The sequence below is a fragment of the Haemorhous mexicanus genome, chromosome 13 (genome assembly GCF_027477595.1).
Source record: "Haemorhous mexicanus isolate bHaeMex1 chromosome 13, bHaeMex1.pri, whole genome shotgun sequence".
Classification (NCBI taxonomy): Eukaryota; Metazoa; Chordata; class Aves; order Passeriformes; family Fringillidae; genus Haemorhous; species Haemorhous mexicanus.
This window is the reverse complement of record NC_082353.1, coordinates 13,247,888-13,264,858: the sequence shown is the minus strand read 5'-3', so window position 1 is coordinate 13,264,858 and position 16,971 is coordinate 13,247,888. Positions and strand designations below refer to the sequence as shown.

At 39.2% G+C, this 16,971-nt stretch overlaps 1 protein-coding gene across 2 annotated transcripts in view; it reads right to left on the bottom strand.

The window, feature by feature from the left end:
• ADAMTSL3 (ADAMTS like 3) overlaps positions 1–16,971 on the bottom strand; it is a 170,463-nt gene that overhangs the window by 86,445 nt on the left and 67,047 nt on the right. For both annotated transcript variants that reach the window (XM_059858472.1, XM_059858473.1), the window contains exons 4-5: positions 8,729–8,856; positions 6,329–6,374 (exon numbers count right to left, since the gene is read on the bottom strand). In XM_059858472.1, coding sequence (XP_059714455.1) covers positions 6,329–6,374; positions 8,729–8,856 — 174 coding nt within the window. The remainder of the gene's footprint in view (positions 1–6,328; positions 6,375–8,728; positions 8,857–16,971) is intronic.

Here is a 16,971-nt window from a genome sequence, read left to right as displayed (position 1 = left end):
AAAAGGATTTCTGAGGCCTCTATGGCAGAGTAATGAAAGAGGTATTATGGCTACATATAAATAAAAAAATAAAATTTGTCTAAATAATTGTTTGGTACTGCTTGAGAAAAGCACAAGATATAAGAGGAAACACCAGAACTTTCAGTGCTTAGTCCTTCAGTCTAATTACAAAGCACCTTCACCTCATGGAAGCAGTAAGGCTTATTTTGTTGGAATAAACTTCCAATTGGTAACAATTGATCCTGTATTGCCAGTTCTAATGAGACAGTTCCCTGCCTTCTCCCACACAGTGCCTCAGCATACACAGCAGAAAGACCAAATATGAGAACTGCTTGAAATAAAACATTCTAAAATTTTTTTTCTACATAAAGGATTGCACCCAAACAATGATGTTAGTATTAAACTATAGTGACAGGAATGGAGATGAATACCAATTGATTTGAAAATAACTTTGGTAAAGTACTGGCAAAGGAGTTACTGTGTCAAACAATTCCTCACTGCAGACTTCATTTAAAAGTATGTCCAGTGTCAAAGAGTCCAGATGCCAGACTGAAAGGATATTCTTCCAAGAATTCCAGTTGTACATATGAGCCAGATGTGGGGCTGATTTTAGTAAAGTTTTGTTTTCGTTGGATGGAAGACTGAAAGATTGTGATGTGTCAGGCAAACTCATGGAACTTATTAGTAAGTATTAGTTAACAATACTGATCCCAAGCACAGCTTCAACCTTATCAGTGAGCTGAACCTTCCCTGAATAAACCTGACAAAGTACTAGGGGCATGATACAGGACTGGAGAGTAAAATATACAGGAGAAATTTCAGTCCAATGCCCCCAACAGCATTGCACTCAGTCTGGGGTTTGTTTCACCGTGGCAAACAGTAGCCTAGAACTGTCTCTGAATTGGTTGTAATCTACATAAAATCCCTTCTAAAAAGCAGTATTCAATCTATGGACCAACACATGGAGGTTTTGCAGCTGAGCACTGAGCACGTTACTGAACTTTCCCAGCAAAACGTTTCAGCTCTGTCCCATGCTACACCTTATAGAGAGACTAGTTTAGAAGGATACTAACACATTTTGTATTATTTTTAATCTGGGATAATGATAGTTTGAGCCATATTTTTTGAAACTGTACAACGATGGAATAAGACACAGGGAGTATTTTACCTCTACAAAATCCCTCCAGTGAGAGCTTCTAGGAACATCAAGTAAATACTGTGAGAGGCCACACGTACTTACTGCAGTGTCACTCCCCAGAAATTCCCCACGTTTGCACTGGTGTAAATGAGAGCAGAATTTTGGCTCTGACTTATCTGTCACCTCTCATTTTCCACAATAGCAAGTCTAAAAAGCAGAGAGAACTTCAGAGTTCATATGGATCCCATATGGTTCCCTCCCACCAATGCAAGCAGAGGAGCAACTAAGGATCAGAAAATAAAAAGTGGACGTTAAATTCAGGTAAAGTTAGAAGCAGCATTTAGGAGCACTGTCACTCAGCCATGCACAGCTACATTTTCATCACAAAGAATTAAAGAGTAATCTGTACAGCAGGCAGAGTGATGGCCTTCAGCTGAGCTCTGACAGGCTGCTGTTGCAGTCCATTATCACTGGGTGTTGATGCGATGCCAAGACACAAACACCACAAAGTCAGGATGTCAAGCCCATGGTTAATGCATGTTTCTCATTGATTCAACACAATGCAGCTCCTTCCTTCCACTCCCTCCTGGCTGCTTCAGAGCAAGGGAATCCTCATCTCCCTATTCTCTTTTGGCATCTTCAAAGAACCCAAAGTGATTCTGGCAGCTCGATTCACATGCCAGCTCCACCTGCTTTATGTTTGAGCTTTGTGCAAAAGCAGGAGCATCACAGAGGGGTATCAAAGAGCTGAAATTATTATAATTTGCATTATATCAGAGTTTGGATGGCAACCAAGTCCAGATCCCAGTCTTTCAGGGAACAATAAATATTTGTGTAAAGAAAAGAGCCTAAAGAGAAACACAACTAAGGACAGGATGAATGCAATCAAGACAACAAGAGGACTTGTAAACATCAGATTAATTTCATTAGAGTGGTTTGGAAAAGTGAAAGGGAGTTGTAAAAATAGAAAGGAAAAGGCAGGGCAAAGATGTGAATGGTAGGCAAGGGTGAACCACGTTCAGGAAGTGGGCAGGGTCATAATATCAGACAACGATATGGGGGACCCAGCCCTCATCCTGTTTGTGTGTCTCTGGTTTTAATCTATTTCAGACATCACTTCATTCCACCATTCTCTCTTCCCTCTCAATATTTCATTTTTCTTACTTGTTACATATTTTTGCTACTAATTTCAGGATTTCTGTGATTGCCTGATTCCAGCAATAGCTTTTCTATCACACTCGATCCACTGAACCATGGCCAGGCCATTTGTAGGTTCATACACTGCATAAGGAGCTGAAGACACATCTATGAGGTCTAGTACATGAAAATGTTGGCAAAAACAAGCACACCCAGACCTTGCAGTGGAATGAAATGTATTTATGACATGACTTATGAACGTATTAGACAGATCTGAAAAAGATGCTTTAGACATGACTACCATGAAGATTAAAAACACACACACACATATGTATTCCCTTTTATTTTTTTTTTTTTGGTGACTCACAATTAAAAACTACTGCATCCAAGGGCTAGCTTCTTATGAAATGTATCTTTGAGCTTTGGCAATGAGCACCCTCAGCCTTTGAAAACAAAGCTGATCTGGGAAATCTGTATCTTTGTAGGCAATGTTCATGTACAAAATATGAAGGTTGCATCAGACCCTGTGACTCTTGCCAACAATTACTCTACTGAAAAAAGCACAAAAGAGAAGGCAAGAAAATTCCCAGTAAAAATGATGACACCAAAGAAAGTCTAGCCCTTTGTCTAGTTTTATTCTTTGAATCTCATTTTGTTGAAACCCAGCCAAAACTGATGAAGTCATTGTTTTGTTTTCTTTTTGAAATTAGCTTCAGGTTCCATGTTTTTCCTACACAATTTTCAGCCACTTCTAAGCAGAATCAAGATACCTGAGCAGGAAATCACCCCAACCAAGGGAGCCTTACAGTGCATCAGAATTGTAAATAGAAACTAAATAAATGAACAGATTAGAGAGAAACAATGTAACTCAAGGTGAAATGTTATAGTCTAAAGTAGACACAGTACAGCCAAAATTTTTCTGAATGGGGTAAATTAGCTGGTTAAGTGGATGCTGGGACAGTTATAGATGAATCTGTTGAACAAGTGTGAGCATTATTTGCATATAATAAAAGTTTACAGTCGAATTAAACATGGGGCTACCTTTTACAAAATAGTGTTTTTTCTGACTGTAGAACAATCACTCTGGCAAAAATATAAGCGAGTTTTTGGCACACAAGAATGTGAAATTTATGGGGAAATGGCCCAAATAACTTGTTCTCTGAATAGGACCCTAAAGGATTAACTTAAACATTTCCACATAGTGCACATCATAGCATTAGAATGTAACACTATATACAAAAACTGAAACTTAAAAAAGGGGTGCAAGAAAGACTGAAAATCTCATTGAATAACATACAATGGATAGTTTATTTCTCTAAAGTCTCTATATGGAAGGCTGAAAGCACACATGCAGTTGTAGGAAATCATGCACCTGGCATCTCAGTCACGATAGAAAGATAAGCAGGTTATACATACACCTTAATCTTAGCAATTATTTTGTTGTTAAGACCTTGAATTAATTTTTTGATTGAAATATCACTAATATTATTCTGGAACTATGCTTGAGTTCAATGAACTTACTACTATTCCATTACAAATCCACATGAAACCAATTTTCTGGTAAAATGATTCTTGTTCTTTTCATTAGAATGACACACATATTAAGTTGTGCTTCATTTGTACTCCCCAATATAGATGTTAGTGGTGTAATGTATCATGTAGCAAAATTACATTTGCAGACAGCTTTACACTGTGTATTTATACCAAATGTCTCATGTGGTTACCAGTAATACCTATTAATATGGAAAGAAGCTAGTATAAACTCTTAATTTTCAAACTACAATTTCACTCCTAAAGTGAGAAGCCTTGATTAGAAATAATGCTTTTGGGAAAATTATATCATTTGAAACTAAACTGGCCTAGTAGTCTCAGATTTACATTAGGTGTAAGGTCCTGTTTCAAGGTTAACTCAGATCTAACATGGGGTTTGAATTCAGGGATGCCAATTTCAGAGATCAACTGTATTAACAGTGGAAATCTCATTAAATATATTTTTCTCAGGAGTTCTTCATTATCTAACCCATAATCTAGGAAAAACCATTCCTGAGAAATTCTGACTGCATCTGAACTGAAATGGGAACCTGATCCCTTTCAGGCATGCCCCAAAAGCAGAACTGTAAAGGCAGTTTCCTGTCTGGAAATTAACATTTGAATCATCATAAATTCAAACAGATTCACATACAAGGCGCCTGCCACTTATCGCTTTCAAATAAGTCCTCAAGTCAAAAAACAGGCTCCAGTGACTTCAGATCAATTCTTTGGGAGTTCAGAGAGGATATGAGAATCATCTTAATTTTCTCTATGATGAGGCATAAAGCACCATCATTTCCATTAGATTTCTACTGCATAAATCTTAAAATGAACAGTGCCCACAGCTATTCTAAAATACAATAGATATCCTAAAAGCATATAGACCTGTTCATGACAGCAGGAAACATGCCCAGATTGACCTCACCACGCTCCCTTCTCCATGCCCTGGGCAGTCCCCCAGGCCTGGTGCTGGAGGAACAAGGGGCACTGGGGTGACCTCCCTGTATTCCTGCAGGAAGCTGCAGTGCACAGGATCCAGCACTCAGAGGTCTGTTACTGTGTACCGTGCATACAAAAAGACATTTAGACAGGCAGTGGAAAAGTAGAGAATTTTGTTCATTGCTTACATCCTGAATGGCTGCAAGTTACTAATTTATCACACAGATTTTAAACATCAGGGTATTTTTGCAGGTAGCATTTTTGTTTATGAGCTCAGGCACCAAGCTGCTGGGCCTTTTCTTCTGAAAGGGCAAGGGACAGGGTTTGTCTCCAGAATCTGATTTCTGCTAGCACTGGGACTCATTCATTTATCACTTCCACTTGCTTCTGCCAGCAGGAACTTCGGCTGCTGTGGTGGGAAATCCACCCAGCACTGAGCAGTGGAGTGCAGAGCAGCTCAAGGTGTGAGCAAGCCTTGTTCTCAAGGACAGCAGGAGCCAATGCACAGCAGACTCTGTAGGTGTGGCAAACTGAAAAGCAGGAATGGGCAGTTCTCCTAGGAGATGCACCGATTCAATATTTACTGGGCAACTTCCAGGGTCAAGCCTCCTAAGGAGAACATGTCCCACTCCACAGCTGCCTGCTGCTGGCAAAAATTATGGGATTGGTAATGGCTGAGTATCACTTGAGCTTACACACCTTTGGGCACAACTCAACCCATAGGAAACTCAGGCCTCACCTTCTAGTACTATTATTAATTATTTATCTGCCTGCTGTCTTTCCTGGAACACTGTAAGGTAAGCCAAGCAAGGGCAGAGTGCAGACCATAACCCACCCTGCATGACTGTGCTTGCACACACAAATGTAGACCTGTGGTACCACAAGGTCCTGCTGAGCTGCAGTTGTTTAAACAGCACAAAGCACAACTACGAGTCAGTGGAACAGAACTCATGAGGTTTGCTGTACATGAATGGTTTTCAAAAAACGTGTCCATAAAAATGAAATGTGATTGCATCACAGCAACAGAATGGTCAAACCTCCAGCTTCAGACTCACTCATGGGCATTGTCTGTGCCAGCGCACCTCAACGTGCATGTTCTTGCACACAGACATGTAAAGATCTGGGTTTAGGCAAACAGAGGGAATACAAGGAGTCATTATCCTATTTAAGATCTGAAAGGGACCAGGCACTCTTTGTTCACATGAGAAGAGTCAGCATACCACTAAGGATCACAAATGTTCCAGAGCTCAGTTTAATGCTTCATCTACAAGACAGCACCCCCAGGAAAAACACTCGCTAGTTTAAGATGAGAATTGATCTGTTAATCCTCCAAAATGTGTAACTCTCCTAATAAGTGATATAAAACATTCTGAATCACAATTGGCACTATAATTTCAAAAGAAAATGTCCATTTGGGAAGTCTAAATTTGAGACCTCATGGTGTCATGCAGACTGAAATGTTTAAAAATGGTAATAATGATGGAAAGAAAATTATGCACCATAAGGTTTTAAATAAGAAGCAGCATTTCTTAAACTTTAACACATTTTTTGAATGAGTAAAACAGGATTAAAGGCCAGACTCACATTACTACTGCAGGTTTTGTATCGAATATTCCGACCTTCACAGTTCCTAAAAAAAAAAAAAAGAAACAGAGTAAAAATGGTTACACTGAGTAATAGCAAAACACAACCTTGCCTGTTTTACAGCTAGTTATTCTCTCAAAAATTAGACTTTTATTGCTACTGCCCTACCATAACCTGGACTCAAAATACAAGGTTTAAATACAAAGGGGACAGCTTTACACTGCTGTCTCTCCTCAGCAAAGAACGTGTGACTTTCCCTGTAAGCCCAATTTACTGCAAACCTTATGAAAACCACATTTATTTTGTGAAAAAGACATCTCTTAGCCTGCTCTATGCTGATTGCAACCAAGTTATTTCTAATAAACATGATGTGACCTAGAGAAGAAGATCAGAATATCTGATTCATAATTTTAAATTAGACAGAATTCTCATGGGCTGCATGCAAATGTGCCCAAAGCATGTGAATCCTGACATCCAGGCAATTCAGATCCTCAGTCTGTTGTTAGTAGCTGAAATAAAAGGCATGTAACAGAGTCATGGTTATTTATTGTGGTCTCATAAATCTGGGGAGGTTGGGTTTCACACTTTTTTTAAAGATACACTCTGCCAAACTTCTCACTAACAAACCAGCACTTCTGCATAGTGTAAGATCTTCTTCTATGTTAAAAATTGCAATATCAAGACTTTGAAAGAACTTAAAACATATTTCAAATGTCTGGACAAGAAATTATAATTAGTGATTTCTCTAAAATCAGGAACAGTGTTTTGGAATAATTCCTTCATAACAAAAAAGATGTGCCCTACATTAAAGAATGTGTGAACATATAACTGACAATTTACACCTCTTTGATTAAATTTTCTTCTTCTTGCATGAAAATAACAATTTTTTTAATAATGTCTGAGAAAGACTGAAAAATAGCATTTGAAAAGGATGCCTGAAGAAAGAGCTCAACTCAGCTGAAGGTAGAACTGTTAAAGCTCAAGGTATTTCAAGTCTCAAATTCCCAATCTTTTGCAAGACTTACTGCATCACAACATGCAAATTAAAAATGTTTATGATACACACAAAAGTGAAAACTTTGTTTCACAGATGTGTGTTTCCCAGACATTACATTAATTACAAAAATCAAACATAGAAAAAACCTTTTAAACTGCATTTGTCAAGGTATGGAAAACACATGTTTTTCACAGGGGAGCACATTAAAAATATTAATAAAACCACAGTGGAATTTATACTGCTACAATTTATTGAGCTTGTTTCACAGTCCCTAACACATTGGTAGAATATCAAGGCTTTTTGCTGGAATTATTACTTTTCTCCAAGATCTTTGTGCAATTTTTCACTAAAAGAAACAGGCAGTGATTTATCAGTCATCTTTAGCTCTGTATTTCATACAGTTTGCCCTTAAGTATCACATCAGACTCCAAGCCTTCTTTAAGAAAAAGTGACTTCCTGGCTGATACTGCATTCAACTAAATAAAAACGTAAACACAACCATCAATTTTAAAAATGTTTAAGAATAATTCAAGTGAAACAGGCAATTATGGATGCCAGCACAGATGCCTCAAAGCTGGCTGGAATCTTTTCTTGCCTGACTCCAGGCCTAGTGCATTACTCCTACTTTAAGGAATACCAAGTCCTACATAAGTCCAGTTTCACCACTGAGGTAAGAGGCTTTCAGTGCATGTATTCTTCTCAAGTCACACTAAGGCTTCTACATAAAAACATACAGCTACCAGGACCACTGCATGGGAAGAGCTGGCAGAGAGGAATCAGAGAATCAATTTGGTTGGAAAAGCTCTCTGAGACCTCTTAGCCCAACCTGTGACCCAACACCACCGTGTCACTTCAGGCCATGGCACTGAGTGCCAGGTTCAGTCCTTCCTTAAACACCTCCAGGGACAGTGGCTGCACTGCCTTCCTGGAGGGCCTATTCCCGTGTCTCATCACCTTTCTGTGAAGAAACTCCTCCTAACATCCAATGTGAATCTCCCTTAGTGCAATTTGAGACCATGGCCTCTAGTCCTTCCTTCCCTAAGAGAAAGCAGCATTTGATAGCTCCATATGAGCAGCACATTCTGTCAAGTCATGTCCAAGTGCAGGCTAATTTGTACACAGGTGACTCACCCTTTGATCTGTACTACAGTGAAAGGGACCCCCCTCTCTATGTGACCATACCAAAGAAATAATTCCTGCCATTCCACAATCATATCTCATATCACCTTAAAGGTCAGAGTTAAAGTTATTTGTCTATTACAAGCATATATTAAAGGCAGTATTTTATAACACTTGATCTGTCATACACAGCACTCAGTCTCAGAAACAGAAGCAACCAGAAGAGGATTGGAAATGTGCCAGAGCTGCAGAAGAAGCCCCCCACACACCAGCATGTGGCTTACCTGCCATTTAAGCATCTCCTCAGAGAATAGGAGGCTCCCCCTCCACAGGTCCGTGAGCAATCACTCCAGGCCCCCCAGGCATCCCAGGAATCATCCTTATCTTCATCTGAGCGGGTGGTTCTGGAGTTCTGAAAGAAAAGAAAGGAAGACAGAAAGGAGGAAAAAAAAATTGTTTGGAGTATGTTTTACTGCTTGGAATTGATAGTATCAATTATGTTACTTTGCTGCTTATTTACCATATTTCAAATTTACTATTTTAATGCATTATAATTACATGGGGGAAAAGCAGAGCCTTTGAAGATCCAGTGTAGATGATGTGTTGCCTCCTGCCAAAGCACTGCTGTGCCCAAACATGCTGCTGTTCCCAACTCCTCTATGTCCAATTTGCTGTGTAGGAACCAAAAAGTCTCAAGCACACAGACAAGGCATCGTGTTCAAACACATGATGGGCCTGTTACAATGCAACTAAGACTTTTAGAATCCTACGTTACACCCAGATTAAAACACCAATTTCTCAAACCACCATGGTGATAGTTTGCACATAAAAATACCACTAACATAAAGTAATGGCTTTTGGCATCATTATGAAAGATTGTTCATAAGAGTGAGGCAGTGAGTAATTTTTCTCAGGTGGCAGAGAATATTGACCAATATTTAATCTGCCCCAAAGAATCACTACTGAGAGAATATGACAATTTAATTCAAGCTTTAAGAAAACAACTATTTCCAGACAAATTTTTATTCTCATTGACTTCAGTGCTCAGCTTGTAAAAAAAAACAACAAACTGCTTATTAGAGGATAAGCATCTCTATTTGAACACTGAATTGTAGAAGTTGGTCTAAAAACATCAGTTGCTTTTTAACTTTCTTGCTCTTACAAATTTACAAAATTTACAATTGCTTACAGTAAAGCTTTAAAAGCACTCTTAGGCCAATCTACCATTCCAAAAATGATAGAGCCCAGCTCTGCCAAGCTCCCTGAGGAATTTTCACACTGATGCTAGGTTTACTTTATATCAGAAGCCAAGTCTGAGATGTCTGACACTGAAAATGGAACCAGCTGCCTTCAGTCTTGACAAAAAAAGCTCAGCCCTTCCCAACAAGTCACTCAGCTCTGAAAATAAATCAAGATGAACAAGAGGGTCAGTTCTTTCAAATTTATAGGTGCAAAATTAGTTTGTTCTCTGCAAGTCCAAAGCAAATGATTGGGTTTTAGCATGTTGAGGAATGGCTAAACTTGAGATATTAAAAAAGCAACGCATGCCACTCTTTTTTAGAACAGCTATTTTCTTTTGACAAAGCAGTGACAATGCCTAAAATAATCCTAACTTCATCATTGTATTAAAACCAGCCACATGATATTAACAGACAGAATGTCATCCAAAGCTCTAAACAAAGCCCAGTTGTTCACTTCCCAAACTGCTTTGATAAAAGCCATTGTTCTGAACTGTATCTAATTAAAAAGCTGTAAATACTATGGCGATCAAAGCAGAACTTTATGCCAACAAAGCCTTCTTTAGAATCATTGACTAATTCAGTGCCCACAGTGTTGATTTAAGCTCCAGCTAGTTCAAGCTATTTGTCCCATGGGAAAGAGTTAAAAGCAGTTTGCACTGACTTAGTATTTACTACCAAAATAATATTGATTTACTAGCTGTCTGGTTTCATGAACTCTACACATTACATTTGTCTTCACCATGGTACTAAATTGAAGTAAAATAAAGAAAAGATCACCAACATCATGATTTACACCAACAAAGCCTTGGAAACTCATTTAGAAATTAGATTGAGAGCTAATTGCAATTGGACACAGAAGGATATTATTGTACATCAGGACTGCATTCCCAGCTTGCTTTACTTCAGGTTTTTCATGTCTTTATTGTCTTCAGTCATAATTCTAACATGGTTCAGCAGTGAAAAATTGAACCATATTAGAAGAGTTGCCTTTAGTGCCTTAATTTTGCAACAGATGAAGTGCAACACATATATTTTGCATATGCATTGTGGAAGTATTTATGTACCAGCACAAACGTAAATGTGTGCATGGACATGCACATGTGCACCCATGATGTTACATGAAGCCACAACTGCTGCAGTGAATCCAGATAAAATAACTTAAACCAGCTATAGACACAACCTAGATTGTTTGCTGCTCTTTACCTAGAGCTGGATGGGAAAACACGTCACTGGAAGAGCTGTACCACGTGTCAGAGGGTTAGATGCAAACATTGCAGTCAGAGCAACAGCTCAGAAACTATACAGAGTTTCTGTAGAAATCCAGTGTATGTGATAAAGGTAGACTCAAAATATTTCATCCCAATCTAACTAATTTTGAAAGCAAAAAAGTCACAACACTAAACATGGACCTAGACAACGATTATTTGTATCGGGGGGAAGGGAAAATAAACTCCTGAGTTTTGAAGCACTTGGTGACACAGACAGAGCCTCAAAGACTGAGATGACAATTTGCCAAGGCTTCCTCGAGGTCTGAGGGCCAGTGATGTACAATCTGAGCTCTGTGCTGACAACCCTTAAGTGACAGAGACAGTGCTCTCCACGAAGAATTTTACTGAACTGTGGCACTGGTAGATTTGAACAGAGGGGAAAGTGCTTGTGCCAGTTTCCCTTCTTCTGTCCAGGGCTCTGTTTTTGCTTCTGTCACATATGAACACATACTGTACCACCACGTTCTGCAAATTTTTGGTGTGCATGAGGTCTCAAGCCATATTCCCCTTGCAACCTACTACCCAAAGTAACCCAGTATAGCAGAAGTGGGCATTGACATAAAATAAATGAAATCCAGATGTTAACAGGGCTGATCACTGCTCCAAAACAAGGGGATTTTTACTGTCACTTGTAGCACCCAGTAAATAACAACAGCTACACTGACACACATTACAAAAATCAAACACAGCGCTTTCAGATGAAGAAAAAAAGATTATTTGGCCAAACTTTTGTTTGGCTGTTATGAAGGATGACATAATTGTCTTGAATTTGGTCATGCAGACTTCAAAGAAGAAGTGGTGCCAGAGAACCAAGGTCAGCTTATGCACTTTTATTATTATTCAGACAACTATTACATAAGGCTTGGATATGTAAATGTTTAGCATTCAGTGTAACAAAGATTCAGCTTCTCAACAGAAATGCCCTGATACCTTAAATGTTTGTTTTTTCAGAGTTTTTAGCATACAATTTTCTTTAAACACAAACACAAGGCAAGCCCCATACTATTTGACACAAGAGTTACAGCAGCAGTATGTGCAGTGAAAGAAATGCACAGACCTGGCACACAGATTCTTCTGCCAGAGTCCCCAGGTGACAGTCCCTGTGCCATGCACACATCAACAAATCCTGCCCTGTGACAGCCCCTAAGCACCTCCCCAGGGCAAGGTACCCAGCTCTGTCAGGTTCTAGAAGAGATTCAGAGCAAGCTCTGGGCAGCAGATGTAGCAGCGGTACACAGAACACCCCTGGGGCTGGATGGATACACAGAAATTCAAACAAATTAAAGTGATGTGGCCCAGAAAATAAGACTTTGTCATTTCAAGTAAGGGCTTGGATATGGAGGAATATTTACCAATACACCTGCTATTATGCCAATGTCACTGCAGCTCTCTGGGTGGCTGTGCTTTTGTTTTTCTTACAGCTGCTTACTAAACTGGTTTGTATTAATTCACTAAGGCTTGCCAAATTCTAAAAGAAAATCACCAAAAGGAGTTACACTGGCACAGTTATAGCATATTACTTTTTAATAATGCATTTCTTATAATTAAATACAGAACTTAGGTTCTTCAGATTAAACCCAGCCAAGGGAAGAGTATAAACTGTTGAAGAGTATAAACACCACTTCTGCACCACTGAAGGCCTAAATTAAGCAATACCCAAAGCTCAGTGCTGGCCCTTCTCCCAGGAGTGAATTTCATCCTTGATGGTGTTTTGAAAAGAGATGAAGCATTTCCTTTTCATTGCTTCTTCCCACTCTCACAACCCATAAATACTATTAACACTGTCCTGACTTGCAGAGTCCTCCAAAGCACGAGGTTATTTTGCTCTTCACTAATCTTCATGTGCAGCACTGCACTGTGCCATTTGCTTCTCCTCATACCTGCAGCAGCTCCAAAGAGAGGTAGCACAAGGAGTTATGGCACTGAAGGGAACACATCCTGCCTGAGGAGCTCTGTGATGCATTTCCCAGATCCTTGTTTCCAGACACCACACTTGCTGGAAGAGGTATCAAATTGCAGTGATGACTGTATCCATGAGCAGGAAAGAACAAGTATTTACCTGCAATAATCACTGCATGGGCTATTCAGCCTCAGAACTGTATCCTTCACTTCTAACTCTGGCTGTTATGTCTAGAGCTTTGAAACGAGCTGCACTAGAAATCTCTTTCACTGCTAAGGTCACATACAAAAATGATTTACACCTCTATTTTTTTTATTCTAAGTGAAGTACAGAATGCAGATTACAGATCTAGGAAAAGTTATTTCACTTGTGGCAGCGACTAAATAAAACAGTCAAAACATATTTCCAGACAAATAAGAATTATTAATAAAAGATCTTGCATTACCTGTTTTTAGCATAAAAACACAGGTTTCCTTAAAACAGGTTTCAAGACATTTCCTGGTAGAATTCTACTATTGCTGAGTGCATTATATATTACCTAATTGTGCACTGTATATGTCATTGAGTTTAATAAATCTTTTATTTCTATGTACCAAAGTAAATTATGTATTATTCTGTATGTTAAAAAGAACATATCTGGAATTTTTAAATCCTGGAGAAAAAACAATGCATCATTATTTCAAATTGATAAAAAACACCTGGGAGTAAATGCAGCTATTTTAAGCAGATGTTTAGAATTATTTACTTTTTAAATTGTTAACATTGTTAACATTTAAATTGTTACATTACCTATTCCTTGCACTTGGCCTCAGCACTGCAAACTCACTACAAAATGGAACCTGTGCCCCATAATAACAAGAGCATTTCAGAAACACAAGCTGGTAAAGCTCAGTAACAAGGTGAATCACAGCAAGGAAGCGGCCAAAAGGCAGATGATGGACTTATTGAGCTACATGAAAAAACACATCTGAGGGCTCAGATGGACTTTGGACCTCTCAGTGTTGAATTCTGCAACTTACCTTCATTTACAGAAGTTTTGAACAAATTCAGATTTCGGAGAATAAAGCATGCACAAGTGTCACACACAGGAAATATTTACAGCACAATTCATTTTCATCCTGAACTGAAGGCGAATCTCAGCGTGGTTTTCAGTGTTATACTGCATCCAGATTTTTTCCGTTGTCAGAGTGTTGCAAAATTTCACATTGACAGCACAGGCCTGCTCTGCAGGAGTTGTCAGGACAGAGTTGGAGGTTTTGGCAGGTGGAGCAGGGATACTTGAGGCTTTTGGCATCCAGGAAGGGATGAAATGTTGCTTGGCTGTTTGGCACCTATGAGCTAGTTGAGGCTTTTGGCACTGAAAAGAGTCTGTATCCCCTCCTTCCTTCTTTGTGAGCAGTAACAGAGGGAACATGGAATTTGTGGGCACGGAGAAGAAATCATGGATCCCTCCCTAACCAGCCCCAGCAGAAAGCAACTGCACTGCAATACCTGACACCTACAGCTCTCTGCATCTAGCTGCTCAGGACAGCACCTACATGTTCCTGCTAAAAGGAATCAGTATTGAAGTACTTAAAGCATAATTAAAGTTGCTATTTTTCAATTTCTGAATTAATTACAGGTTTAGAAAAACTCCAAATTCTGAACAGAATTACACAAATTCTATTTTACTCTATTTTACTGATAGATTTGGTGACCTGCATCAGAGTCCTAGGGTACCCTTTCATTCCATTACTGACTTTGACAAGAGAAGGACTTGCCTCTGGCCTCTCTGAACAACAGCAAACTGGTTTATTTTCTTGGATGATTTTTCATAAATTACTATTTTGACAGAAAAACCTCTAGAGAAGAGAGAAACCCTTTTTAAAACCCCGATAAGCACATCCTGCAGATAATGCTATATTACATCACTGGCAATGCACCTGAAAATCTAGAGTTAGTTGCCCAGGTTTACATTCATGCTTGCCCTACCAGAGCCATATAAACCCTGGATCTGCTTGTCTGCCGTGGTAAATACTGTCCCACATTCACCAGCACTAGCAGACAGAGAAGACACTCTCCTGAGAACAGGGAAGAAGGCTATTCACTACCCTTGGTGATAGTCAGGGAGGCAGACCAAGTCTCTAATCAGCTTTTAGGTCCAACCATCCAGGACAGCTGCCCAGGATGAAAAATTTTAAAAACTTGTCCATGAGCTTCCAGTATTTAATTGTCTTCCAAGATTAGAAAGTATATGTGACTTCATAGATGGAAATGTATAAATCTGAACTCTCAATACAGAATCATTCTTCTGAATCTGCCCCATCTGAAAGATAAACTACACTGAGAAATGTTCAGCATCACTCCAATTCCCTCCTTTTCTAAGTGGTCTGGAGAATTAGAACTTGAAGATTTGCATGTGTAGCTGGCAAACAGCTCCAAAGTCACAGACCCTGGAGAGCACACGGAGGTTCTCAAAGGAAACATAACCAATAAACCAATATAAATTGTAGCACACTTTTCCCACTTTCTCAGTAGCCAGCCTGAGGCAAACACTTGGCAGGGCTTGGAAAAGAGATAAACGCAGAATTTTAAAATGGGCAAAAAAGACAGAATGGAATGCTTTATAATGTTTGTTAGAAACATGATATTGTTTTTCAAAAAACCAGTGATTATCTTAACATTCTCCATGAAGAACTTAGAAGTTATATCCTAGAATGTAAAAAAAAAAATATTATACATTATCATCAATTAGAAAACATTCTCCACAATATGGTATGTAAATACTCAGCCCTTGCATGTAGTTGTGCAAAGAAAACTTGGCACAGACATGAGAGCTTTTAAAGGTTATGCATTATGTCCATTTTACAGATGAAAATCTGACCTCAGAAAGAAGCATGAAGTGCTTTGTGAGAGTAGCACAGCTGAGAATTTTATCTCAGTGCCCAAAAGCAGATTTTCATGCACCTTGCAGAGCTCTTTCACCTCCTGTTCTGCAACTCTAAACATTGCCCTTTCCAATATGGGTATGCACAGTAGGTCCAAAGTGTGAGGGGGAAGACAATCTTCAAGACATTTGGGTATGTCAATTATCTCTGGGCCTACCTAAAAATTTGCATTACCACCAGTCCATCTATTTTCTGGAGTTCATAAAACAGTAATGATGCACAAAAGCTTTACTGAATGCATATTCAAAATTTGCACCTGGATACAGTGGGTTTTTCCACCTTCACACAGCACACCACATGTTCCCCATCCAGCACAAACAGTGTGACAGGTCAGCCAGAGTCCAACATGCAGAATGCCTCAGGTGCATAATAGAAAGAAAGATTCCAATTTCTGGGAAGTATATCTGGCATTATTTTTTTGAATTGACTTATTAATTGTATTTGCAAACATCCAAATGAAGGTTCGTTTAAATGCTTTACCATGTAATTTTTAAAACTGGTCTCACTTCAGTGCATGCAGTGGAAAAATAAAAGAAACACAGATGAAAATGTGGACATTATGTCTGCAAAAGGAGAGGACTAACAGCTTTCAAAAATCACACCAGGGCACATTGGTGCCACTGTCAAATATGCAAAATCTTTCCTGTTGAGGAAAGACTTTTCAGGGTTTCTTTTCCCATATTCAGATGTCATATGAAATTGCAATCCTACTTTTGTGGTTATATATTTCCAATGCTGTTAAATAAAGCTTTCCATGCAAAAAAACAGTGCAAACAAAACAAACCCTGTGCATTTCTCCTGAGGGTCAGGCAGCTATCATAGACCCATCTCCTTTAGATACAACTCCTGTGCTGGTTTAGGACTCCTCCTGTCCTTCTTGATGCGCTCATTTGATGGAGACCCACTTGGCAGTATTTGAGGAAGTCATTCCAGGCTAAGGGGAGCTATGGCAGGAATGCTGTCAATGACTGACCCTCTAGACTAAAATCAGTCAGGCAGCAAACTTACAGCTCACTGTAGGAGAAAAGTGGCAGGGGAGAGCATGGGGGCACTTGTTTCTCAGCCTACAGGTGAGCTGTAAGAGCTACAAAAATCTCAAAATCTCTCCTGCTGATTTGTGGTGGTCCAGGTGGCCTTTGCCCAGATTACCACAGCAAACTGAAGTATGGGAAAGGCTGTTCTGCTCCCATG